Source organism: Oncorhynchus masou, chromosome 24, assembly GCF_036934945.1.
Source record: "Oncorhynchus masou masou isolate Uvic2021 chromosome 24, UVic_Omas_1.1, whole genome shotgun sequence".
Lineage (NCBI taxonomy): Eukaryota > Metazoa > Chordata > Actinopteri > Salmoniformes > Salmonidae > Oncorhynchus > Oncorhynchus masou.
The window spans coordinates 6,174,013-6,201,521 of record NC_088235.1 but is presented as its reverse complement, the minus strand read 5'-3'; the positions used below and the strand labels follow the sequence as shown (position 1 = coordinate 6,201,521).

At 43.1% G+C, this 27,509-nt stretch overlaps 2 protein-coding genes, 1 long non-coding RNA gene and 1 pseudogene across 6 annotated transcripts; all 4 read left to right on the top strand.

Moving 5' to 3' along the window:
• Window positions 1–9,352: 9,352 nt before the first annotated feature.
• On the top strand, window positions 9,353–13,291 carry LOC135511541 (nodal homolog 2-A-like). The gene is made up of 4 exons (XM_064933027.1): window positions 9,353–9,623; window positions 11,543–11,921; window positions 12,072–12,483; window positions 12,804–13,291. The coding sequence occupies exons 1-4, from the start codon at window positions 9,353–9,355 to the stop codon at window positions 12,954–12,956; spliced, it is 1,215 nt and encodes a 404-aa protein (XP_064789099.1). The 3' UTR covers window positions 12,957–13,291.
• A 1,266-nt stretch (window positions 13,292–14,557) lies between these two features.
• LOC135511805 (leucine-rich repeat-containing protein 20-like) lies at window positions 14,558–21,448 on the top strand. 4 transcript variants are annotated; one of them, XM_064933271.1, is made up of 5 exons: window positions 14,558–14,636; window positions 15,699–15,791; window positions 17,477–17,626; window positions 20,313–20,480; window positions 20,852–21,448. In XM_064933271.1, exons 2-5 carry the CDS (start codon window positions 15,722–15,724, stop codon window positions 20,989–20,991), a joined length of 528 nt encoding a protein of 175 aa, XP_064789343.1. In that variant the 5' UTR covers window positions 14,558–14,636; window positions 15,699–15,721; the 3' UTR covers window positions 20,992–21,448. The 4 variants fall into 4 exon arrangements, with proteins under 4 accessions (XP_064789343.1, XP_064789341.1, XP_064789342.1 ...); XM_064933269.1 differs by lacking the exon at window positions 14,558–14,636 and adding an exon at window positions 14,859–15,189; XM_064933270.1 differs by lacking the exon at window positions 14,558–14,636 and adding an exon at window positions 15,227–15,389.
• Window positions 21,449–23,064: 1,616 nt separating this feature from the next.
• On the top strand, window positions 23,065–23,773 carry LOC135511540 (uncharacterized). Its single transcript, XR_010451261.1, has 2 exons — window positions 23,065–23,121; window positions 23,160–23,773. It is a non-coding gene; the product is annotated as an uncharacterized LOC135511540 (long non-coding RNA).
• A 421-nt stretch (window positions 23,774–24,194) lies between these two features.
• LOC135511539 (inorganic pyrophosphatase-like) overlaps window positions 24,195–27,509 on the top strand; it is a 12,315-nt pseudogene continuing 9,000 nt past the window's right edge.

Here is a 27,509-nt window from a genome sequence, read left to right as displayed (position 1 = left end):
CCCTAGTGTGTAGTAACACTGTCATTAACCACCCTGTCCTAGTGTGTAGTAACACTGTCATTAACCACCCTGTCCTAGTGTGTAGTAACACTGTCATTAACCACCCTGCCCTAGTGTGTAGTAACACTGTCATTAACCACCCTGCCCTAGTGTGTAGTAACACTGTCATTAACCACCCTGTCCTAGTGTGTAGTAACACTGTCATTAACCACCCTGCCCTAGTGTGTAGTAACACTGTCATTAACCACCCTGCCCTAGTGTGTAGTAACACTGTCATTAACCACCCTGCCCTAGTGTGTAGTAACACTGTCATTAACCACCCTGCCCTAGTGTGTAGTAACACTGTCATTAACCACCCTGTCCTAGTGTGTAGTAACCCTGTCATTAACCACCCTGCCCTAGTGTGTAGTAACACTGTCATTAACCACCCTGCCCTAGTGTGTAGTAACACTGTCATTAACCACCCTGCCCTAGTGTGTAGTAACACTGTCATTAACCACCCTGCCCTAGTGTGTAGTAACACTGTCATTAACCACCCTGCCCTAGTGTGTAGTAACACTGTCATTAACCACCCTGCCCTAGTGTGTAGTAACACTGTCATTAACCACCCTGCCCTAGTGTGTAGTAACACTGTCATTAACCACCCTGCCCTAGTGTGTAGTAACACTGTCATTAACCACCCTGCCCTAGTGTGTAGTAACACCATTAACCACCCTGCCCTAGTGTGTAGTAACACTGTCATTAACCACCCTGCCCTAGTGTGTAGTAACACTGTCATTAACCACCCTGCCCTAGTGTGTAGTAACACTGTCATTAACCACCCTGCCCTAGTGTGTAGTAACACTGTCATTAACCACCCTGCCCTAGTGTGTAGTAACACTGTCATTAACCACCCTGCCCTAGTGTGTAGTAACACTGTCATTAACCACCCTGCCCTAGTGTGTAGTAACACTGTCATTAACCACCCTGCCCTAGTGTGTAGTAACACTGTCATTAACCACCCTGCCCTAGTGTGTAGTAACACTGTCATTAACCACCCTGCCCTAGTGTGTAGTAACACTGTCATTAACCACCCTGCCCTAGTGTGTAGTAACACTGTCATTAACCACCCTGCCCTAGTGTGTAGTAACACTGTCATTAACCACCCTGCCCTAGTGTGTAGTAACACTGTCATTAACCACCCTGCCCTAGTGTGTAGTAACACTGTCATTAACCACCCTGCCCTAGTGTGTAGTTAACACTGCCCTAGTGTGTAGTAACACTGTCATTAACCACCCTGCCCTAGTGTGTGTCATTAACCACCCTGCCCTAACATTGTCATTAACCACCCTGCCCTAGTGTGTAGTAACACTGTCATTAACCACCCTGCCCTAGTGTGTAGTAACACTGTCATTAACCACCCTGCCCTAGTGTGTAGTAACACTGTCATTAACCACCCTGCCCTAGTGTGTAGTAACACTGTCATTAACCACCCTGTCCTAGTGTGTAGTAACACTGTCATTAACCGCCCTGCCCTAGTGTGTAGTAACACTGTCATTAACCACCTTAATTAGCATGTTGTTACAAAGTCCTTCAGTAATTACAATGACTGTCGTCATTAAGCTCTGCAACTCTCATGGAAAATGGACTCGGTACACTGAGGCCAACATGTCAAACCAAGACTGTCCTGCCTCCGATATTCATCCCTCCACAGAAGAGGAAAAGGAGCAGAGCAGAAGTGAGAGAAGAGTCACAGCTCATGTTCCACGGCGGGACAGAGCAACACTCTCTCCACGAAGCTGTTGTACCAGTCAGAACCAGAAGGATCTGGGTAATGTCCTCTGTCTCAGTTCCAAGTTCACGACATCCTGCCCTGGACAATATCCTTCTAACCCTAACCCATATCCAACATCCTTCTAACCCTAACCCATATCCAATATCCTTCTTACCCTAACCCATATCCAACATCCTTCTAACCCTAACCCATATCCAACATCCTTCTAACCGTAACCCATATCCAACATCCTTCTAACCCTTACCCATATCCAACATCCTTCTAACCCTTACCCATATCCAACATCCTTCTAACCCATATCCAACATCCTTCTAACCCATATCCAACATCCTTCTAACTCATATCCAACATCCTTCTAACCCTAACCCATATCAAACATTCTTCTAACCCATATCCAACATACTTCTAACCCATATCCAACATCCTTCTAACCCTAACCCATATCCAACATCCTTCTAACCCTTACCCATATCCAACATCCTTCTAACCCTTACCCATATCCAACATCCTTCTAACCCTTACCCATATCCAACATCCTTCTAACCCTAACCCATATCCAACATCCTTCTAACCCATATCCAACATCCTTCTAACTCATATCCAACATCCTTCTAACCCTAACCCACATCCAACATCCTTCTAACCCTAACCCATATCCAACATCCTTCTAACCCTAACCCATGTCCAACATCCTTCTAACCCATATCCAACATCCTTCTAACCCATATCCAACATCCTTCTAACCCATATCCAACATCCTTCTTACCCTAACCCATATCCAACATCCTTCTAACCCTAACCCATATCCAATATCCTTCTAACCCTAACCCATATCCAATATCCTTCTAACCCTAACCCATATCCAATATCCTTCTTACCCTAACCCATATCCAACATCCTTCTAACCCTAACCCATATCCAACATCCTTCTAACCCTAACCCATATCCAATATCCTTCTTACCCTAACCCATATCCAACATCCTTCTAACCCTAACCCATATCCATCATCCTTCTAACCCTAACCCATATCCAATATCCTTCTAACCCTAACCCATATCCAATATCCTTCTTACCCTAACCCATATCCAACATCCTTCTAACCCATATCCAACATCCTTCTTACCCTAACCCATATCCAACATCCTTCTAACCCTAACCCATATCCAATATCCTTCTTACCCTAACCCATATCCAACATCCTAACCCTAACCCATATCCAACATCCTTCTAACCCATATCCAACATCCTTCTATAATTTAACACAATGAATCCTTCCTTCCATCTCTCCTTCCTTTTCCACACAGGGACTCTCAATTCATTCTCCCCAGTGGCACTGTACTGACACCTGTGTTTATAGTGTACTCTGTCTACAACCTTAGACAGAACTATGCAAAGACCCCTTCTCCAGACAAGAATGTAAATAAAAGAGTTTCAGACAGGGAGAAGAAGGCTGACAGAGAACAAGGTTCCTCTTCACAGCCTCAAAGTAGAGCAGAATATCAATACACTTAACACAGTATTTGATTTATTAGGAGAGAATAGAGCAGAGCTGCTCTGGAATAGATGGGGGACAGACAATATGTTGAGAATAGAGCAGAGCTGCTCTGGAATAGATGGGGGACAGACAATATGCTGAGAATAGAGCAGAGCTGCTCTGGAATAGATGGGGGACAGACTATATGCTGAGAATAGAGCAGAGCTGCTCTGGAATAGATGTGGGACAGACAATATGCTGAGAATAGAGCAGAGCTGCTCTGGAATAGATGGGGGACAGACAATATGCTGAGAATAGAGCAGAGCTGGTCTGGAATAGATGGGGGACAGACAATATGTTGAGAATAGAGCAGAGCTGCTCTGGAATAGATGGGGGACAGACAATATGCTGAGAATAGAGCAGAGCTGGTCTGGAATAGATGGGGGACAGACTATATGCTGAGAATAGAGCAGAGCTGCTCTGGAATAGATGGGGGACAGACAATATGTTGAGAATAGAGCAGAGCTGCTCTGGAATAGATGGGGGACAGACAATATGCTGAGAATAGAGCAGAGCTGGTCTGGAATAGATGGGGGACAGACAATATGTTGAGAATAGAAACAGGAAGAAAAGAAAAGAGAATAGAGAGGGCGGGCGAGCCAGAACAAACTGGCAGGATGTCTCTAGTGTAACGTCCCCTGAGACAAAGAAGTTGGAAATATATGTTGTAAGTATGTCAGATAATGTAGGCTGGAACATTTTTAAAAACACTCTAGTCATCCACTCAAAGTTAATGTTGCGCCACCCAGTGGCAGAAATAACTATTGTACTACCTCGGCTTGGAAAATAAAAAACATTATTCCAGAATGGCTGACCTCTATGACACAGACTGACCAGGTGAATCCAGGTGAAAGCTATGATCCCTTATTGATGTCACCTGTTATATCCACTACAAACAGCGTAGAGGAAGGGGAGGAGACAGGTTAAAGAAGATCTAGGAAAATACAAGCATGACTCATTCAGACTACTTAGATGTAACCCAGAAACAATATGCTAAATGTTTTGCCTGAATTGCTGTCCAGGATTGAATAGAACATGTCCTCCTAAATTAACAGTTAGCACATTAGCTCTGTGGTTGCTTAAAAGTCTTTTTGTAAGTAAATACAATTAACATGAATTATTTGTAATCTATTTTGCCCGTTTTAGACCATTTAAAGGGTTTGAAGAGGGGGTGACATAAAAAACTAATATTTGATTGTATTTCTATATAGAGGCCTAATCTTAAAGTACTCAACATTGTATGGTGGTCCAGGTGCATGCAACTGTTTTCAGTCTGCTGTAATAAAGGCTTTATATAAGTCAACTGTCTTCAACAGATCTGGCTTCCCCTTTCCCTCCTGAGCAGTCACTAAACAGTCACTAAACAGTCACTAAGCAGTCACTAAACAGTCACTAAGCAGTCACTAAACAGTCACTAAGCAGTCACTAAGCAGTCACTAAACAGTCACTAAGCAGTCACTAAACAGTCACTAAGCAGTCACTAAACAGTCACTAAACAGTCACTAAACAGTCACTAAGCAGTCACTAAGCAGTCACTAAACAGGCACTAAGCAGTCACTAAGCAGTCACTAAACAGTCACTAAACAGTCACTAAGCAGTCACTAAGCAGTCACTAAACAGGCACTAAGCAGTCACTAAACAGTCACTAAACAGTCACTAAGCAGTCACTAAACAGTCACTAAGCAGTCACTAAACAGTCACTAAGCAGTCACTAAGCAGTCACTAAACAGTCACTAAACAGTCACTAAACAGTCACTAAACAGTCACTAAACAGGCACTAAGCAGTCACTAAACAGTCACTAAACAGTCACTAAGCAGTCACTAAACAGTCACTAAACAGTCACTAAGCAGTCACTAAACAGTCACTAAACAGTCACTAAGCAGTCACTAAACAGTCACTAAACAGTCACTAAACAGTCACTAAGCAGTCACTAAGCAGTCACTAAGCAGTCACTAAACAGTCACTAAGCAGTCACTAAACAGTCACTAAACAGTCACTAAACAGTCACTAAGCAGTCACTAAGCAGTCACTAAACAGTCACTAAACAGTCACTAAACAGTCACTAAGCAGTCACTAAACAGTCACTAAACAGTCACTAAACAGTCACTAAACAGTCACTAAGCAGTCACTAAACAGTCACTAAACAGTCACTAAACAGTCACTAAACAGTCACTAAGCAGTCACTAAACAGTCACTAAACAGTCACTAAGCAGTCACTAAGCAGTCACTAAACAGTCACTAAACAGTCACTAAGCAGTCACTAAGCAGTCACTAAACAGTCACTAAACAGTCACTAAACAGTCACTAAACAGTCACCCGCTTCCATCCATTTTGCTATCATGTGATACTGTGTTGGGAGTTTGTTATAATCAAATTTATTAATGTGATTATGATGGGCTATGGGTCAAGTCCTATTGGTCACATGCAAGCAATGCCTACATGTTTCACATAAAGAGATCAAAGGTTGAGGGAATGTTTTTGCCTGAAACAAATGAGGGATTTTGGTAAGATAACTTTTCAGTCATTTGCTGTGCTGTGGTGCCTTTTCTCTGCAGTGGGAGGAGAGCGAGACAACGTGCGCCAGTCACAGGCACTCGCTGTCATTTTTTTAACGCAGTGTGACCACCACCCTATTCCCTATATAGTGCACTATATACACACTGAGTTTACAAAACATTAGCACCCCTTTTCCCCTCAGAACAGCCTCAATTCGTTGGGACATCCACAGGGATGCTGGCCCACGTTGACTCCAATGCTTCCCACAGTTGTGTGAAGTTGGCTGGATGTCCTTTGGGTGGTAAACCATTCTTGATACACACAAGGAAACTGTTGAGCGTGAAAAACTAAGCAGCGTTGCAGTTCTTGGCACACTCGAACCGGTGTGTCTGGCACCTACTACCATACCCTGTTCAAAGGCACTTAAAAAACATTGTATCTTGCCCATTCATCCTCTGAATGGCACACATACACACACACACACACACAGAATATTCTCCAGGCTTAAAAATCATTCTTTAACCTGTTTCCTCCCCTTCCTCTACGCTGAGTGAAGTGGATATAACAAGTGACATCAATAAGGGATCATAGCTTTCACCTGGATTCACCTGGTCAGTCTGTGTCATGGAAAGCGTCGGTGTTCCTAATGTTCTGTGCACTCAGTGTATTGGGAATAGGGCTCCGTCAGGGAGGAAGCCTGGGGAACAGTCTCTTGATTAACCAACAAGAGCCCTATAGGAGCTGGTCAAGTCCAACTTGGCTTGCATTGTGTTTTGTCTGGTCAATAGAGGTCGACAGCTTGTAGTCCTAAAACCCACAAATGACTTATGTCTGGTTCGCTCAGCCATCCCTATGGGAAATGTTTATGGGGAAAGAAAACGGTTTTTGGAATAAACGCTAAAATTAAGTTCTGAGGTTAACAAAGGTTTAGGAGATTGAATACATTTTGTTCTATGAGATAATCAGTCACTTAAACATGACATTTTAATTATTATTTTTTAAATAAATGACACATTTTTCAAAATTCACTAAAAGTGACGTTCGCTGATGAAGATGATCTCATTTTAAATAAAAGTATGAGATCCCCTAAGCCTGTGTTTTTACCACAGACCTTATTTTCGGCCAAAAACGCCATTAAATTCCCCCATAGGCTTTGTCCAAAGAACCATGGCGGAGTTAGTGCCTACAGAAAGACGCCATTTCTATTTCTCTCTATGTGGCTCATTTATTTATTGATTAAAGGAAGGGGAGGAGCAGCGCGGTATCAAAAACAGTATCGATATGTTGTAATGGCCTGATTGATCTTCATAATCACTTTTTATCTTGAGTTTGACGAGATTTAAAAAATGTAGCGCCTAGTTTCTGTGTCAATGCAGAGTAACGGACATTAAACAAGATCTTGCTTTATTTGACCTGCCTAATTCGAGAGCTTGGCAAATCACTCTATTAGGTCTAAATGGGGGGGGGGGGTTAAAAATGACATCAAACGAAAAGGACATTTAAATTGCCGTCCAAATCACCTGCTCTATTTACATAAACTTAGTCTAACTAACTAATCACAAAATACTGAACTGTTGTATTTGTAGCACAGTAACGGACCTAAGAGGTGTTAAACACCTGAACAGGTCTACTGAACGTGTAAAAGCGCCAATAATCATTTAGTCGACCGAACAGTTATCATTTGAATATTACACACCTATTAGCCAATGAACATCGGGACCATCTGTACCACACGAATTCCACCCCCCAGCCGCAATGGGCGATGAATGATAGATTGGTTGGCACTTCAAACAAGTTTACTGGAACAATTTAAACAATTTCAGTGCTACATCAAAATGACTGGGTCGACATACAATAGCCTATCGATGGAGACTGGAGGAGGCATGGAGGGCGGCCAAGCCAACCACATGCCACAAACTTAAACTTTATAGCACATTTGATTTTGTTTGATGCAATGTTGCAACGTGGTCATGCACTGGCCGCGCGTACCGACATCAGCACACACACTTCACATTTGGCTAGTAACATTTCCACATAAACACAAACTCGGAATACCGATGTTTTACAGTTTAGCCTACCAATGTGCGCGTGGACACGGGAAATGAGACAGGACGGTAAAATGTACTCACCATTTCACTCGGAAGAACCGTGTATGCTCCAAAAATCACTCATTAGTCGGATGTTTCAATAAACGTAGGAAAAGTGATGTAAAGCAGCGGTTTGTGTTTTATTTCAGGGATAGTTTCTTCCACGTATTTGTCTACCAATACGGTCCTTTCTCGCAGATTTTCGGAGGAAAGGATTTCCACTATCTGAATAAAAGCAGGGTCTGGGCATGCGCACTAAGGAATGTTTTTTGTCAGTTGAGCGTTCAATCCACTGTTCTTTTCACGCAGAGCGCAGTATTTATAATAGTCTATAATAAAACACAAAAAGACAGCACATCTCTGAAAACATGGAATTGTATTTACTCACACAGGCCTATTAATATCATGCTATTAATGATATTACAGTAACATTGCCCCTCGAGCCTATTAAAAGTCTGCATGCCTAAACTGAAGAGAAAGAGGAATGACCTGTTTTTCCTTTTAAATCATAATGAATAAAATTATATAGACAGATTCTAGATCAGAACTCCGAACTCCGAGATGCTTTGTGGATACGGGCCGATTCTATATCAGAACTCATACCTCTGATATGCTTTGTGAATACGGGCCGATTCTATATCAGAACTCATACCTCTGATATGCTTTGTGAATACGGGCCGATTCTATATCAGAACTCATACCTCTGATATGCTTTGTGAATGCGGGCCCCGATTCTATATCAGAACTCATACCTCTGATATGCTTTGTGAATACGGGCCGATTCTATATCAGAACTCATACCTCTGATATGCTTTGTGGATACGGGCCTATTCTATATCAGAACTCATACCTCTGATATGCTTTGTGGATACGGGCCGATTCTATATCAGAACTCATACCTCTGATATGCTTTGTGAATACGGGCCGATTCTATATCAGAACTCATACCTCTGATATGCTTTGTGGATACGGGCCCCGATTTTAGAAACATATGTAAGAAAGACTATATAGACTTATGTCCATAGAATGAATAGTAATCTATTGTCATAACCAGCTTGCTCTTCGTTACAGAAAGCAGAATGTATAGGTTTATCAAACTAAAACCATTAACCCTAATCTATAGCCTAACTGATCGATTGGAATGAATATATTTTATACGGAAAGTGAACGTAGATGAAGGCTAACAAACAAAGTGACATTTGAAAGAGCTGTTGATGAGAAAAGTGCTATAGGGAACTTTCGCTCACTGGTCGTTCTAAACACACTTCATCCAGTCATTGGCTTGGGCATCTCATTAACAAGTCAATGGATGATGACCTGCCTTGCCACAAGCCTTGAAGACGCATGTCAATTTCCTTTAATGTTCGCGGCTACTTGTTAAATATGCGTGGTGCGGGAGGGGTATAAAAGCCAAGCTTAACTCAAGCCGCAGAGGAATCTGTCATCCAATTTGACCAGCATGCGTTCATTAGGCGTTCTAGGTGTAGCGCTACATGCCTCTCTGCTCATACTGCTGACTCAAGGAATTCACAAATCTAGAGATGGAGTTTATCACGGAACATCACGACGCTTTGCTACAGACCACCGTCCACCTGGATTCCATCACCTGGCACCGAAGTATATGATGCACCTTTACCGGAATTACAAGTCAAACCTCACTCGGCCTATAGACGTAATGGAGAAGGCCATCGCAAAACAAGCAGACACAGTCAAGAGTGTAATGGCAAAAAGTAAGATTACATATATTTTTTAAGTATATTAGCCTATAGGCCTATTTATTCATTCGTTTAGTAGGGCATATAGGCTACATTCTAGACATATAGCGTATACTGCCTGCCCGAATTTAGTTTAACACAGGAGAACATAATGATAAATATCCTGTTTAGGGCATTTTATAATAGTTTATGGCCTATTGCCTAGCCTCCTCTAAGCCTAGTAAATTAAATGTTGTTTTGCGCTATTTTTTGCTTGCATTATTTTTATTCTTCAAAAAAAGTTAAAGAGATCATTTTCTTGCTATGTTTGCGCACCACAGTGGCTGTCAAATCTCTTCGCCAGACGATCTCAAAGCGCTCCAATCCACATTCATTTTGTCGGCCTGAATAACCGTACATGGACCAGCGTGTGAAAAGGCAGGTTTTCAGCCTAATTCTCAAAGCAAACCTCTTTTTTTCTTTAAATGGGAGATGTTGATTAGAAATGTTGCCAGACATGCCTATTCAAATCTGTTGTTAACTCAAATCAACAAGTCCCCTCAGTTCTTTTCACACTTCACTTGATTAGATTAAAGTGATGACCTAGAACTACATCTCTGGCCAGAGCGGGATTTTAACAACATCTAGCCTATATGTTCCATGGACCGCTCTCCTCGCAACACCACTAAATCTAATTTAACATCACTGCTAGGTGTCATAGTTGTTACCTATTTGTTTGAATGGAGGATATGCGGAAGCCGAGCTAAGGACGTGTTAAATGATTGGTTTCGATCCGGTGTTTACTTTGAGTGGATTAGTCCTAGCCTCGTCCTCCTGTCGTTGTGTTATCATTAATCTTCATAGTTTTATTTCCCCAGAGCAAAACAGACCCATAGAGGAATGTAGATGTTTTGGTACAGTACCTATAATCAACAAATAGACGATGAATAGCAACAATACATTACATTTGGACAATAGTACAATAGTCTTTAATCTTCTTGATGAATTATGTACCACACCTCCAACGTCTTGTTCTTCTTTGCATCACAATTCATGTCCTAATTCACACATGTTGATGTTGACCCCAGCCGATGGTAGATTCATCCACAAGCTAGTTGCCTAGTTACATTGAAAAACACGGTTGGAATTTCTATTTGCAAACATGCTTTGCCTAGATCTAAAATTGTATTTCCTTAAAAAAATATTAAAACAATATTGTTTTTAGAATACAAGCATGACTCATTCAGACTACTTAGATGTAACCCAGAAACAATATGCTAAATGTTTTGCCTGAATTGCTGTCCAGGATTGAATAGAACATGTGTATTCCTCCTAAATTAACAGTTAGCACATTAGCTCTGTGGTTGCTTAAAAGCTCTTTTTGTAAGTAAATACAATTAACATTAATTATTTGTAATCTATTTTGCCCGTTTTAGACCATTTAAAGGGTTTGAAGAAGAGGGGTGACATAAAAAACTAATATTTGATTGTATTTCTATATAGAGGCCTAATCTTAAAGTACTCAACATTGTATGGTGGTCCAGGTGGATAACTTGGATGTATGTTTGTCTAATAGACATATATGTGAAGTACTTAGTTGACATGAGACCAGAAACAAGTGTAGCCTAGTGGTTAGAGTGTAGAGGCGGCAGGGTAGCCTAGTGGTTAGAGTGTAGAGGTGGCAGGGTAGCCTAGTGGTTAGAGTGTTGGACTAGTAACCGAAAGGTTGCAAGTTCAAATCCCCGAGCTGACAAGGTACAAATCTGTCATTCTGCCCCTGAACAGGCAGTTAACCCACTGTTCCTAGGCCGTCATTGAAAATAAGAATTTGTTCTTAACTGACTTGCCTAGTAAAATAAAGGTTAAAAAAATAATAATGTTCAAAGAACTACGAGTCAGTACAAATGTTGAAAAATCTGTTTATTTTTTTATATATTTTTTCTTCTTTCCAATAGGTTTATTTCACAGACCCCGACGCTGGACTGCAACCTTTGACCTGACCACCTTATTGGCCGACGAACGGATCCAAGCAGCGGAGCTCAGGTTCAGGTTTCCCCGGGCGACGAGGGCTTCCAACATTACCGTGGAGATCTACCATCACCACGACTACCCGTGCAGGCAGACACAGGGGATCTGCCAGGAACACCAGCTGGTGGGATATTTCTCTGTCTCCTCTGTGATTAACTCCTCTCAGCACTGGAAGGTGTACAACCTTACTGATCCGCTGTTGAACTGGCTCGGCCAGGAACAGATTTCCAGGAGCTCAATGAAGAGGAGATCACCAAACAAGACAAAGAGAGATGTGTACTTCCCCAACCCTGTCCAGTTGGCTGGGTCTACAACACAGCAGAACCCTGTCCAGTTGGCTGGGTCTACAACACAGCAGAACCCTGTCCAGTTGGCTGGGTCTACAACACAGCAGAACCCTGTCCAGTTGGCTGTGTCTAGAACACGGCAGAATCCTGTCCAGTTGGCTGTGTCTAGAACACGGCAGAGTCCGTGTGTGAGCGACAGAGCCTTACTGGTTGTATTCTCTCATACAGGGTCAGAGGAGGGCTCCCAGGCCAAAGCCAGTCTTCTCCAGACGGCCGAACAGTCCAAGTTCCTGTCCACCACCGAGTCCAAGAAGTTCCGCAGGCCGAAGAGACACAGGAAAAAAAGGGGCCACTCAGGCCAGAGGGAACCACCAGACATGAGGGGTCCAGAGGCGTCTAGCGGAAACATTGAGATTGACCCGTCTCTCTGTCGAAGAGTTGATATGCATGTAGACTTCAATCAGATAGGCTGGGGGTCCTGGATCGTCTTCCCAAAGAAGTATAATGCCTATCGATGTGAGGGGATCTGTCCAAGTCCTTTGGGAGAAGACTTGAACCCAACAAATCATGCTTATATGCAGGTACGTTTCAATGTGTTTCTACGGGATTTTCCAAAATGTGTCATAGAATATATTGGTTTTCAAATGTATCTTTACTGTTTTCGTATGTAACTTAACGGTACAAAGCTCATTGGGGCGGCAGGGTAGCCTAGTGGTTAGAGCGTTGGACTAGTAACCGGAAGGTCATTGAAAATAAGAATTTGTTCTTAACTGACTTGCCTGGTTAAATAAAAAATAAAAATAAGAACAATTAGATACTATAGCAATGCTTCATGCCTATTTGAAGTTGTTTGGCTTTTCTTTACTTGCAGATTGCTTCTTGATGCTTTTTTCCCCTCTAGAGTCTCCTAAAACACTACCACCCTGAGCGGGTTCCCTCGGCGTGCTGCGCCCCCACCAAGATGAGTCCTCTAAGCATGCTGTATTATGAGAATGGAGAAATGCTGCTTCGCCATCATGAGGATATGGTTGTGGATGAATGTGGCTGCCTGTAGCGTCTGTCACAGGCTTGAACCCGACCTTCAGTAAAGAAATGACCGGAGCAAAGCCCGGGGCCGTCTTCTCACAACCGCTTGAGATGGAGACGAGGCTACCACTCGTCTCCTTCGGACGCACGCAACAGAGAGTTCCGGAAAACATTCGAGTGGAATTTCACTGACAGAACTCTTATCCAAGAGTCTGTATCAGATGGTCGAAAAACAATAAGAAAACACTTTGTGTTAGTTCTTTTGGTTATTGTGACTGTGCACTCCTCAAGCAGTATGGTAGATGTCCTGTATGTTTAGAACGCCTGGATATATACAGTATGGTAGATGTCCTGTATGTTTAGAACGCCTGGATATATACAGTATGGTAGATGTCCTGTATGTTTAGAACGCCTGGATATATACAGTATGGTAGGTGTCCTGTATGTTTAGAACGCCTGGATATATACAGTATGGTAGATGTCCTGTATGTTTAGAACGCCTGGATATATACAGTATGGTAGATGTCCTGTATGTTTAGAACGCCTGGATATATACAGTATGGTAGATGTCCTGTATGTTTAGAACGCCTGGATATATACAGTATGGTAGATGTCCTGTATGTTTAGAACGCCTGGATATATACAGTATGGTAGATGTCCTGTATGTTTAGAACGCCTGGATATATACAGTATGGAGGTTCTCTCAGAATGGGACTGATTTTATCTTTCTGCTTTTAGGAATCAGTTTGAGGACCCGCCATTTCATTATAAGTCATAGGAAATGGCGTTGTTCACCATTTAAGCACTGTTTATACTATAGTATACACCTACTGGGTGTAACGGAACATTGACATTATATTTATTGTAAATAATAATAAAATAAAGCTTGGGTATTTATGTTAATTTATTGCTCTCTCTGTTTTAGGAGGATTTTGTCATAAATATGTTTCATATTGTAAAAATATTTTGTTAGCTGATTAAAGTGTATGTATTTTGTAGGTAATATTTGTCATGTTCTTCATCCATTAGTAACATAACATATGCTTATGACTCTTGTCTATAAAAAAAACCCACGATATTTACATTCACTAGAATGACCTGTTGTGAATATTCATTCATTCTAATTCTATGGGTTCTGGAATTCTCTGAGTTGAGCAATGCACCATGCTGGATTGTTGACCACAGTATTATTAGACTGACAAGTGGGGCACCAAAAAACAAAACAAATTCCTGACACAAAATAAACAATATAGGTGGATGGAATTTCAGTTTTTAGAATGATCAAAATCTCTATTATTTTTTCTCTCAAAATCACAAAAAAAAAATACACAAAAATGAATGTCCCAAAAGTTCAGGAATATAAATACTTGTTCTTCACTATAAATAGCCCACTTCTCAAGAACTATATCAGATATTAAGTACAAGGTAATAACTCATGTGTAACTGGTGAGAACGTGCAACAAGGACAATTGGGGAAAAAAGTACATTCACTAACGGCATCTTCTGGCCTCATTCACCTGGCATCCTATTCACCATGATTGATTTAATGTTGAATGAATAGAGAGTACGTTTCAATACATGCCCATTGTCTTCGCGTCCATTGACAAAGCAAAAAATAGTTGACCAATCAGGGGTTTTCCAGAATAGTGGCTGCGGCAGGACAACTCTGTCATTACACAGCGGACTAAGTCCTAACCAGGATCCTAAGGTAGGTCAAACTCTGAACTTCCATGTTTATACTGTTATAACTCAACAATCAGTTGATCTAGTCGTATATGTGCTATTAGTGCTGAGACACTACACTGTGATGACACAACTTGATACAACCTAACACCCGTTACAGACTGATATTTATACAGATCAATCCTGCGTAAGACATGGGCAGAATTTAAATCTGTAGTCCTTCGCAGTTATTTCTCTGAAACTTCCTTGTGCGCCTATGACTCTCGTCAATACGGTAGCGTGTACTGTAGAAGCAATATAACTATTGATGGCAACAAGAGGCTAAAATAGTGTTTTTAAACTCAAATTGCGCACAAAAACAAACCATTTTGAAGTATTGGACTGATTTTAACAATAATGTCAGAAGAGATCATCTGAAAAATGCATCGATCGACTTCAGCCCAGTGTATCCTCTTTGGTTAAAAATAGTCTCTCGCCAAATTTGACGGTGGTGTTTGAAAATGAATGGATTTGATTGGACGGAGCCTTGAACTGACTTGCTAACATTTTCAGCTGTCAACCACAGTTAAAGTTTAAGGGTAGGTTGATCCACCTTCCGTCATACAGTATATGCTGATTCTATTGTACAATCTATTATACAGATCTCCACCCGGACGTCGTTTGTGGAATTATGAGTAGGCTACATTAGAAAGCTAGCAATTTAGCTATTACTACGAATTAAGCTCGCTTTAATAGCTAACTAACTGTTGTATCTCGCCTATAACTTGACGTGGGACAGGTGATCAAGTTATTCATGTGATTTTGTGTGATCTTTGTGAAGAGGACAATGTTGCAACAATGGCTGACATTGAACAAGATGCATTGTAACATTCTAATTGACACAAAATTGCAACCAGCAATCTTGTATGCATGACCTGGTAACATGTTAAAAATAGCTAATTACCAAATTGCATGAAAAACAACAACCATGTTAATTAACCTGATGAATTAACAATATTTTAATATGCCAAAGAAAATTCACTTGAAAATGTCTGGTTAAAATGTATATCTGAAGTATTACACCAACCTCTCCCCATCTCTACCCCAGGTGAGATTCGTAGACCGAGTATAATGGCAGAGGCTGTGGCCAATGTTGCCCGGAGGGTCAATGCAACAGTGGAGGAAGATAAAGATACTCTGGGTAAGTTCATTAAATCCTTTGATTTAATTGATGTCTTCGTTATTATTCTACAATGTAGAAAATAGTTTTTTTTTAAATACACCTACTCTTTCAAGAGTTTTTCTTTATTTTTTTTTACTATTTTCTACATTGTAGAATAATAGTGAAGACATCAAAACTATGAAATAACACATATGGAATCATGTAGCAACCAAAGAAGTGTTAAACAAATTCAAATATATTTTAGATTTTAGTCTCTTCGATGTAGCCACCCTTTGCCTTGATGACAGCTTTGCACACTCTTGGCGTTCTCTCAACCAGCTTCACGTGGAGTGCTTGTTTAACACTTTTTTGGGTTACTACATGATTCCATATGTGTTATTTCATAGTTTTGACGTCTTCACTATGATTCTACAATGTAGAAAATAGTAGCAAACAAAGAAAAACCCTTGAAGGAGGAGGTGTGTCCAAACTGTTGACTGCTATGGTATATTATTATTCTTTGTCTAATTTTCATTGTTGGTCATAAAAGACTGTAAAAACACCAGTAAATCAGCTCCAAGTGATTTTAATCGAAGAAATCTGTTCCCAATTATTCCAACGCATAGTAGAAAGATACGTGATCGTATACAAATGTAAGCAAGGTTTGAAAGGATTACGTTTTAGTCAAACATTATGTCTGTTTAGGCTTCTTGCGGTCAATTTGCATTCTACAAATTATTTGTAATTATGTTCCCTCCGACCATCCACTCCAGGAGAAATCAGCCTACAGTTGAATGTAGTTGATGATCCCTGATCTTCAAGTATATCCAGGTTGTTGAGTCTTACTACTTTCGGCCAGCAGATGGCAGTAATGTGTTACCAAAAGCTCTCTCCTTCCAAGGATGATATTATATTGTCCTCTCAGCCTGACTCGTTCTTGTGAACTTAATTTGCATATTTGACATAAGAACCAGAGGGTTGCAGTGACGTTAGATTTGAGCAAGGTATGACTGTGTCGCGCCCTGACCTGAGTATTCTTTGTTTTCTTTATATATTTTGGTTAGGTCAGGGTGTGACGAGGGTAGCATGTGTGTTTTTGTCTCATCTTGGGTTTTTTTGTACTGTCTAGGGGTTTTGTAGGTTTATGGGGTTGTTTACGTTCTAGGGTTTTATATGTCTATGGTTGCCTAGATTGGTTCTCAATTAGAGGCAGCTGTTTATCGTTGTCTCTGATTGGGAACCATATTTAGGCAGCCATATTCCTTGGGTTATTTTGTGGGTTATTGTCAAATGTGATGTTGCATGTTTATAGCGCTCAGTGTTTATAGCGCTCAGTGTTTATAGCGCTCAGTGTTTATAGCGCTCAGTGTTTATAGCGCTCAGTGTTTATAGCGGTCACGGTCGGTTTGTTTTCATGGTCTTTCAGCTTACATTAAAAGATGTATTCACGTCACGCTGCGCTTTGGTCTCGTCACTACGACGATCGTGACAGACTGTAAAGTCTATTTTGAAATAACCTCTTCAATATAACACTAATCTTCTTCAGCTCTAAGCCATGCTTTCTCATACATGCATCCCAAATGGCAACCTATTCCCTATGTAGTACACTACTTTTGAACAGAGCCCTATGGGCCCTGGTCAAAAGTAGTGCACTAAATGGGGAATAGGGTGCCATTTGGGATGTGGCCATGGCCATTCCTAATTGTTATCCTTTACTTCTTTAGATCTGTCAAACTGCAAACTGATCAGTTTCCCAGATGGCGTATTCAGGGTCCTCAACAGCGTTGCAGAGAGGATACACGTCGTCACGTTGGCTGACAATGAGATGAAGGGAGTTACTAGCAAATTCTTCAATACCTTCACTCAGTTGAGAGGTAGCTATGCACACATACTCTCCCCACCCCCACACCCCCTAACTTAACATGTTTTAGTGAAGGGGCCTTTTATATAACACTATCACAAGTTATCAGATTGATAGCTTTAAAGCCTTTATCTTTAAGGTAGCACACATCTTTGTATAGCAGCCGAACAGTAGCCTGGGGCCAGCATAGCAGCCGAACAGTAGCCTGGGGCCAGCATAGCAGCCGAACAGTAGCCTGGGGCCAGCATAGCCTGGGGCCAGCATAGCAGCCAAACAGTAGCCTGGGGCCAGCATAGCAGCTGAACAGTAGCCTGGGGCCAGCATAGCTGCCGAACAGTAGCCTGGGGCCAGCATAGCAGCCGAACAGTAGCCTGGGGCCAGCATAGCAGCCGAACAGTAGCCTGGGGCCAGCATAGCAGCCGAACAGTAGCCTGGGGCCAGCATAGCAGCCGAACAGTAGCCTGGGGCCAGCATAGCAGCCGAACAGTAGCCTGGGGCCAGCATAGCAGCCGAACAGTAGCCTGGGGCCAGCATAGCAGCCGAACAGTAGCCTGGGGCCAGCATAGCAGCCGAACAGTAGCCTGGGGCCAGCATAGCAGCCGAACAGTAGCCTGGGGCCAGCATAGCAGCCGAACAGTAGCCTGGGGCCAGCATAGCAGCCGAACAGTAGCCTGGGGCCAGCATAGCAGCCGAACAGTAGCCTGGGGCCAGCATAGCAGCCGAACAGTAGCCTGGGGCCAGCATAGCAGCCGAACAGTAGCCTGGGGCCAGCATAGCAGCCGAACAGTAGCCTGGGGCCAGCATAGCAGCCGAACAGTAGCCTGGGGCCAGCATAGCAGCCGAACAGTAGCCTGGGACCAGCATAGCAGCCGAACAGTAGCCTGGGGCCAGCATAGCAGCCGAACAGTAGCCTGGGGCCAGCATAGCAGTCGTACAGTAGCCTGGGGCCAGCATAGCAGCCGAACAGTAGCCTGGGACCAGCATAGCAGCCGAACAGTAGCCTGGGGCCAGCATAGCAGCCGAACAGTAGCCTGGGACCAGCATAGCAGCCGAACAGTAGCCTGGGGCCAGCATAGCAGCCGAACAGTAGCCTGGGGCCAGCATAGCAGCCGAACAGTAGCCTGGGGCCAGCATAGCAGCCGAACAGTAGCCTGGGGCCAGCATAGCAGCCGAACAGTAGCCTGGGGCCAGCATAGCAGCCGAACAGTAGCCTGGGGCCAGCATAGCAGCCGAACAGTAGCCTGGGGCCAGCATAGCAGCCGAACAGTAGCCTGGGGCCAGCATAGCAGCCGAACAGTAGCCTGGGCCAGCATAGCCAGCAGTAGCCTGGGGCCAGCATAGCAGCCGAACAGTAGCCTGGGGCCAGCATAGCAGCCGAACAGTAGCCTGGGGCCAGCATAGCAGCCGAACAGTAGCCTGGGGCCAGCATAGCAGCCGAACAGTAGCCTGGGGCCAGCATAGCAGCCGAACAGTAGCCTGGGGCCAGCATAGCAGCCGAACAGTAGCCTGGGGCCAGCATAGCAGCCGAACAGTAGCCTGGGGCCAGCATAGCAGCCGAACAGTAGCCTGGGGCCAGCATAGCAGCCGAACAGTAGCCTGGGGCCAGCATAGCAGCCGAACAGTAGCCTGGGGCCAGCATAGCAGCCGAACAGTAGCCTGGGGCCAGCATAGCAGCCGAACAGTAGCCTGGGGCCAGCATAGCAGCCGAACAGTAGCCTGGGGCCAGCATAGCAGCCGAACAGTAGCCTGGGACCAGCATAGCAGCCGAACAGTAGCCTGGGGCCAGCATAGCAGCCGAACAGTAGCCTGGGGCAGCATAGCAGCCGAACAGTAGCCTGGGGCCAGCATAGCAGCCGAACAGTAGCCTGGGGCCAGCATAGCAGCCGAACAGTAGCCTGGGGCCAGCATAGCAGCCGAACAGTAGCCTGGGGCCAGCATAGCAGCCGAACAGTAGCCTGGGGCCAGCATAGCAGCCGAACAGTAGCCTGGGGCCAGCATAGCAGCCGAACAGTAGCCTGGGGCCAGCATAGCAGCCGAACAGTAGCCTGGGGCCAGCATAGCAGCCGAACAGTAGCCTGGGGCCAGCATAGCAGCCGAACAGTAGCCTGGGGCCAGCATAGCAGCCGAACAGTAGCCTGGGGCCAGCATAGCAGCCGAACAGTAGCCTGGGGCCAGCATAGCAGCCGAACAGTAGCCTGGGGCCAGCATAGCAGCCGAACAGTAGCCTGGGGCCAGCATAGCAGCCGAACAGTAGCCTGGGGCCAGCATAGCAGCCGAACAGTAGCCTGGGGCCAGCATAGCAGCCGAACAGTAGCCTGGGGCCAGCATAGCCCGAACAGTAGCCTGGGGCCAGCATAGCAGCCGAACAGTAGCCTGGGACCAGCAACAGTAGCCTGGGGCCAGCATAGCAGCCGAACAGTAGCCTGGGGCCAGCATAGCAGCCGAACAGTAGCCTGGGGCCAGCATAGCAGTCTGTAGCCTGGGGCCAGTCTGTTTCTGTTCACTTGCCAGCACCTTATGGAATTGTCATTGGCTTGGCAATGACAGAATGGAGTAGACGAGCACAAACAGATCTGGGACCAGGTTAGCCTAATACACCCAATATTTAACAAATATTTGACTGAATGTGTTGAATCTGTGTGAGGAATACGTTAGTACGTTAGCTGGTGATTTAGCAGTATTTTCCAATATCTTTTCAGAACTGGACTTGCACGGCAATGTAATCACTAAACTGCCAGATGTAGTTGGCGAGCTGGAACATCTGACCAGCATCAACTTGGCCAACAACAAGTTGTCTGTCTTCCCCGAGAGACTGACGGAGATCCAGTCACTGGAAAGAATCAACCTGGAAGGGAATGACATCACTGGTAAGATGTAGTCAGTGCTGCGTTCCCATTCTCTACATTTCTTCTAAGGATTTAAAAGCATTGGATTGGTGTTACAATTTGCTGGAGGAAGTTTATACATTTGGATTGGTGTTACAATTGGCTGGAGGGAGATGATACCGTTGGATTGTTAGAATTGACTGGAGGAAGTTAATACCATTGGATTGGTGTTACAATCGGGTGGAGGCAGTTAATACCGTTGTTTAATCCGTGAGAGAAAGTGAGCAAGTGCAGAGAAGTGGGAGAAGTGTGGTGCATCAGGAACCAGACGTAATGACGCCTTTAGTTTCTTGTGAACATTCATTGGCTCTTTCTCAAATGTCTAAAAATGTGTCTTCTCATCTCTCCAACAGACGTCCCCATGGAAAAGTTGCAGGCCATGCCAGCTCTGAAGTGTATCAACTTGAAGGCAAATCCTTTGGACAACAACTTGTTAACTGCCATTCAACAATTTCCTCAAACATTTGAAATTCAAACTACAACAGACAACTAAGACCTTGTCTTCTTCTAAGATGGACAGTTCATCCACACCTGGAGACAATGAGGATTGCATGCTGTGCCTTCAGACTTTTTCAATAGTACAATTAGTTGCTTTTGATTCTCCAGAGATTCAATTGTTTGGCCTCTAATCATTACATATTTTTCCCCCATGTTTGCTGTAATGGAACGATCAAACTTGAGGCCTCTCCAGAACAGAACACGTGAGCCTACTGTAGTTGCTGCCATTACTGAAAGTCCATTTGAGTTGTGCTCAGTTCAGAGATGACTAGATGTTGCTGTTTACACTTTTGCGGTAGCCTTTCCAGAGAGCACCAGGAGCTACACCTAAGTACATAGTCCTTATGAACAATGGGCTGTTTTCATCACCAAAGGAATAGCAATTAAATGCTACGTCTTAAAAAAAAATGTATCTTCAACCTATCATCCTAACTGGAGAGATGCTGTCCCTTGTGTAGCAATAAATCAATCCTAACTGGAGAGATGCTGTCCTTTGTGTAAGGACGACTAAATCAATCCTAGAGATGCTGTCCCTCCTTGTGTAGAGGACGACTAAATCAATCCTAACTGGAGAGATGCTGTCCCTCCTTGTGTAGAGGACCTAAATCAATCCTAACTGGAGAGATGCTGTCCCCTCCTTGTGTAGAGGACGACTAAATCAATCCTAACTGGAGAGATGCTGCTGTCCCTCCTTGTGTAGAGGACAACTAAATCAATCCTAACTGGAGAGATGCTGGAGAGATGCTGCCCCTCCTTGTGTAGAGGAGACTAAATCAATCCTAACTGGAGAGATGCTGTCCCTCCTTGTGTAGAGGACGACTAAATCAATCCTAACTGGAGAGATGCTGTCCCTTGTGTAGAGGACGACTAAATCAATCCTAACTGGAGAGATGCTGTCCCTCCTTGTGTAGAGGACGACTAAATCAATCCTAACTGGAGAGATGCTGTCCCTCCTTGTGTAGAGGGCGACTAAATCAATCCTAACTGGAGAGATGCTGTCCCTCCTTGTGTAGAGGGCGACTAAATCAATCCTAACTGGAGAGATGCTGTCCCTTGTGTAGAGGACGACTAAATCAATCAGACTGAGTTCACTTGCGTCACCCACTTTGTAGCTTCACATGCGAATGGACTGACTTTACTCATTTAGAAAACAAAGAATAAATATTTTTATTCCACATTTGTATTTGATCAGCTCCTTGGATTAATTTGCTTGCTAAATGTAGTCTATCTAGTTTGGTTGATTGTTTCACGACCCGTTGTGTGGAAATGTAAATGGACTTATTTTTAAGTTGGAGACATTCATAAGAGGGATGATGAACCAAGGCCAAATTCAAGGTAAGGAGTTTAGACCAGATAGGTAGGTAACTGCATAACAAATTATGTGCATGAAGACTAAGTTCTCTGTTTTCAGAGCATGAATACTGGGTTATTATCTGTTTTCAGAGCATGAATACTGGGTTATTATCTGTTTTCAGAGCATGAATACCAGGTTATTATCTGTTTTCAGAGCATGAAGACCAGGTTATTATCTGTTTTCAGAGCATGAAGACCAGGTTATTATCTGTTTTCAGAGCATGAAGACCAGGTTATTATCTGTTTTCAGAGCATGAAGACCAGGTTATTATCTGTTTTCAGAGCATGAATACTGTTTTCAGAGCATGAAGACTGTTTTCAGGCATTATTATCTGTTTTCAGAGCATGAAGATGAAGACCAGGTTATTATCTGTTTTCAGAGCATGAAGACCAGGTTATTATCTGTTTTCAGAGCATGAAGACCAGGTTATTATCTGGTTATCTGTTTTCAGAACATGAAGACCAGGTTATTATCTGTTTTCAGAGCATGAAGACCAGGTTATTATCTGTTTTCAGAGCATGAAGACCAGGTTATTATCTGTTTTGAAGACAGGTTATTATCTGTTTTCATGAAGACCAGGTTATTATCTGTTTTCAGAGCATGAAGACCAGGTTATTATCTGTTTTCAGAGCATGAAGACCAGGTTATTATCTGTTTTCAGAGCATGAAGACCAGGTTATTATCTGTTTTCAGAGCATGAAGACCAGGTTATTATCTGTTTTCAGAGCATGAAGACCAGGTTATTATCTGTTTTCAGAGCATGAAGACCAGGTTATTATCTGTTTTCAGAGCATGAATACTGTTTTCAGGTTATTATCTGTTTTCAGAGCATGAATAAGTGTATGATATTTATTTTATTTGCATTTACACTCTAAGATTGCCCTAATGCACCATAGGTCTCTGGTCAAAAGCAGTGCACTATTTAGGGAATAGGGTGCCAATTGGGACAGGTGGTGAAAGGTCATGCCATGGACATACGACTTAAGCATGGTGTTAATTGGTCGAACTCTAACCACCAGTCAGCTCCATCTGTTTCAGTTGGAATGAAAAGGGTTTCAGAAAGCCCTGACATTTAGGCCAGCTGACGCTGTTATACTGTATATCTACTACATTATGGAGGGAACTGGTGTCACGTTCTGACCTTAGATCTTTTGTTATGTCTTTGTTTTATGTTGTCTATGTTCCTTTTTCTATGTTTTGGGATTTCTGTGTTTGGTCTGGTATGGTTCTCAATCAGAGGCAGCTGTCAATCGTTGTCCCTGATCGAGAACCATACTTAGGTAGCCCGGTTTCACTTTTGAGTTGTGGGTGATTGTTTTCTGTTTTGTGTCGACACCAGACAGGACTGTTTCGTTTCGTTCATTCTCCGTTGTTATTTTGTTTAGTGTTCTTTATGATAATAAATTATCAATATGGACACTTACCACGCTGCATTTTGGTCATCCTCTCCTTCCACCAACAACGGTCGTTACAACTGGGCATCAAAACACATACCAAGCAAGGACAGTAATGTATTGCGTTTAGACTAGTCTCTGATCTAGTTGTCTTATACAGCAGTAGGGATCAGGGACTTACAAAGAAGTGGTAGGACTGTACAGCAGAGAGATTAGGTTAGGCTACCAAGGACCAATTATAGCTTTCTCAAAGACTAAATTCACCTGTGTCCTGTGATATATTTAACGGTGCAGTTATTGTAACGTTGAAGGTAGTTCCTTGATCACCGACTAACACAGAGCCTTATAGACTTGCCCCCCCCCCCCACCCCTTCTGTTGTCACACAGACACACACACATACACACACTCACAGATCACAGATCAAGCCTGACGTCACCAACCCAATGCGTTGCCATGGCCATAAGAGGAGCACATGCCTCCTGCTCACACTCTCCTTCACACGCCAACCTACGGTCTTAACCTACTAGTTAACCTGCAGGACGAGGCGATGGGCTTCCCATTATCTACTCCTACAGGCAGCACAGGAAGTACGCCCACTAGCAGCAGTACCAAGAAGCAGAGTGAACACAATAAGGCAGTAGACATGAGCTTCACCATCGAGGAGAGGGGCAAGCCCAACACACTGGACTACAGGGTGTTCTTCAGTGAGTGACCAGCTCTTTCAATACATCAGTGTATAGTTTGGTGTATATATATATATATATATATATATATATATGGAGCTAAAGACATTAGACTGTAGTTGCGTCTAGCTCGGTACGTAATGAACTAGCTTAGTGGTGGTAGCTACACAGCTTGACATGTACACACTACAGTATGTCACTCATGCTACAGTATAGGCATCTCCAGTATGTCTCTCATGCTACAGTATAGGCATCTACAGTATGTCTCTCATGCTACAGTATAGGCATCTACAGTATGGCTCTCATGCTACAGTATAGGCATCTACAGTATGGCTCTCATGCTACAGTATAGGCATCTACAGTATGTCTCTCATGCTACAGTATAGGCATCTACAGTATGTCTCTCATGCTACAGTATAGGCATCTACAGTATGGCTCTCATGCTACAGTATAAGCATCTACAGTATGGCTCTCATGCTACAGTATAGGCATCTACAGTATGGCCCTCATGCTACAGTATAGGCATCTACAGTATGGCCCTCATGCTACAGTATAGGCATCTACGGTATGGCTCTCATGCTACAGTATAGGCATCTACAGTATGGCTCGCATGCTACAGTATAGGCATCTACAGTATGTCTCATGCTACAGTATAGGCATCTACAGTATGTCTCTCATGCTACAGTATAGGCATCTACAGTATAGGCATCTACAGTATGGCTCTCATGCTACAGTATAGGCATCTACAGTATGTCTCTCATGCTACAGTATAGGCATCTACAGTATAGGCATCTACAGTATGGCTCTCATGCTACAGTATAGGCATCTACAGTATGTCTCTCATGCTACAGTATAGGCATGTACAGTATGTGCTCTCATGCTACAGTATAGGCATCTACAGTATGGCTATCATGCTACAGTATAGGCATCTACAGTATGTCTCTCATGCTACAGTATAGACATCTACAGTATGTCATGCTATGCATCTACAGTATAGGCATCTACAGTATGTCTCTCATGCTACAGTATAGGCATCTACAGTATGGCTCTCATGCTACAGTATAGGCATCTACAGTGTGTCTCTCATGCTACAGTATAGACATCTACAGTATGTCTCTCATGCTACAGTATAGACATCTACAGTATGTCTCTCATGCTACAGTATAGACATCTACAGTATGGCTCTCATGCTACAGTATAGGCATCTACAGTATGTCTCTCATGCTACAGTATAGACATCTACAGTATGGCTCTCATGCTACAGTATAGACATCTACAGTGTGTCTCTCATGCTACAGTGTAGACATCTACAGTATGGCTCTCATGCTACAGTATAGACATCTACAGTATGGCTCTCATGCTACAGTATAGACATCTACAGTATGGCTCTCATGCTACAGTATAGACATCTACAGTATGGCTCTCATGCTACAGTATAGACATCTACAGTATGGCTCTCATGCTACAGTATAGACATCTACAGTGTGCCTCTCATGCTACAGTGTAGACATCTACAGTATGGCTCTCATGCTACAGTATAGACATCTACAGTATGGCTCTCATGCTACAGTATAGACATCTACAGTGTGCTCTCATGCTACAGTGTAGACATCTACAGTGTGTCTCTCATGCTACAGTATAGACATCTACAGTATGGCTCTCATGCTACAGTATAGACATCTACAGTATGGCTCTCATGCTACAGTATAGACATCTACAGTGTGGCTCTCATGCTACAGTGTAGACATCTACAGTATGTCTCTCATGCTACAGTATAGACATCTACAGTGTGTCTCTCATGCTACAGTGTAGACATCTACAGTATGTCCTCATGCTACAGTATAGACATCTACAGTATGGCTCTCATGCTACAGTATAGACATCTACAGTGTGCCTCTCATGCTACAGTGTAGACATCTACAGTATGGCTCTCATGCTACAGTATAGACATCTACAGTATGGCTCTCATGCTACAGTATAGACATCTACAGTGTGCCTCTCATGCTACAGTGTAGACATCTACAGTATGGCTCTCATGCTACAGTATAGGCATCTACAGTATGGCTCTCATGCTACAGTATAGACATCTACAGTATGCCTCTCATGTTACAGTATAGACATCTACAGTATGTCTCTCATGCTACAGTATAGGCATCTACAGTATGTCTGTATGTGAGTTGATGAGCTCATGTTGACGTAAGTTCCCACGTCACTGTTCATTAATAATCAGGTTGTTTGAAGTTACTGCAATGCATTAGTACAGTGGAATGTTTCATATACTGTGCATTCATCACTGTCTACACAGGAACTACTGAGGGAAAATACCTCTCTCCATTCCATGACATACCAATTTATGCAGATGAAGCTCAGGTGTGTGTGTGTGTGATTAATCAACAATCTTTTTTTTTTTTACCTTTATTGAACCAGGCATAGACATTAAGAACAAATTCTTATTTTCAATGACGGCCTAGGAACAGTATTAACTGCCTGTTCAGGGGCAGAAGTTTGTACCTTGTCAGTTGGGGTGAACTCCATGTTTACTAGTCCAACGCTCCCCACGAGGCTACCCTGTTCCCCAAATGTAATTGTGTTTTTCAATATAAATGTGGTGATATCTGAAACATTGGTGTTAACCTTGGTTATTTCCTCCAACAGAACATCTTCCATGCTGTTGTTGAGGTACCCAGATGGACCAATGCAAAGATGGAGGTTTGTTTCAGTACTTGTCTTGTATGATCCTTTGTTAGCCTCAATTTATGGCACCTTGAAAGAAGCTCTGCTGAGACAGAGGTGAAGTTCTGTGTGATTAATCAATTAGAATGAGCCGTTGGTTTTATGCTTATTGTTTATTCAGTATTCTATTGCAAACGGCATAGTCAGTTAAGAACAAATTCTTTTTTCAATTGCCACCAAAGACCTCTAAATCCATTGAAGCAAGACATGTTGTTTTACGTTAATGCCTGTTCAGGGGTTGAAGCAAGACATGTTGTTTCACGTGAATGTTGTATTCTTTTCCTCAGATTGCCACCAAAGACCCTCTAAATCCATTGAAGCAGACATGTTGTTTTACGTGAATGTTGT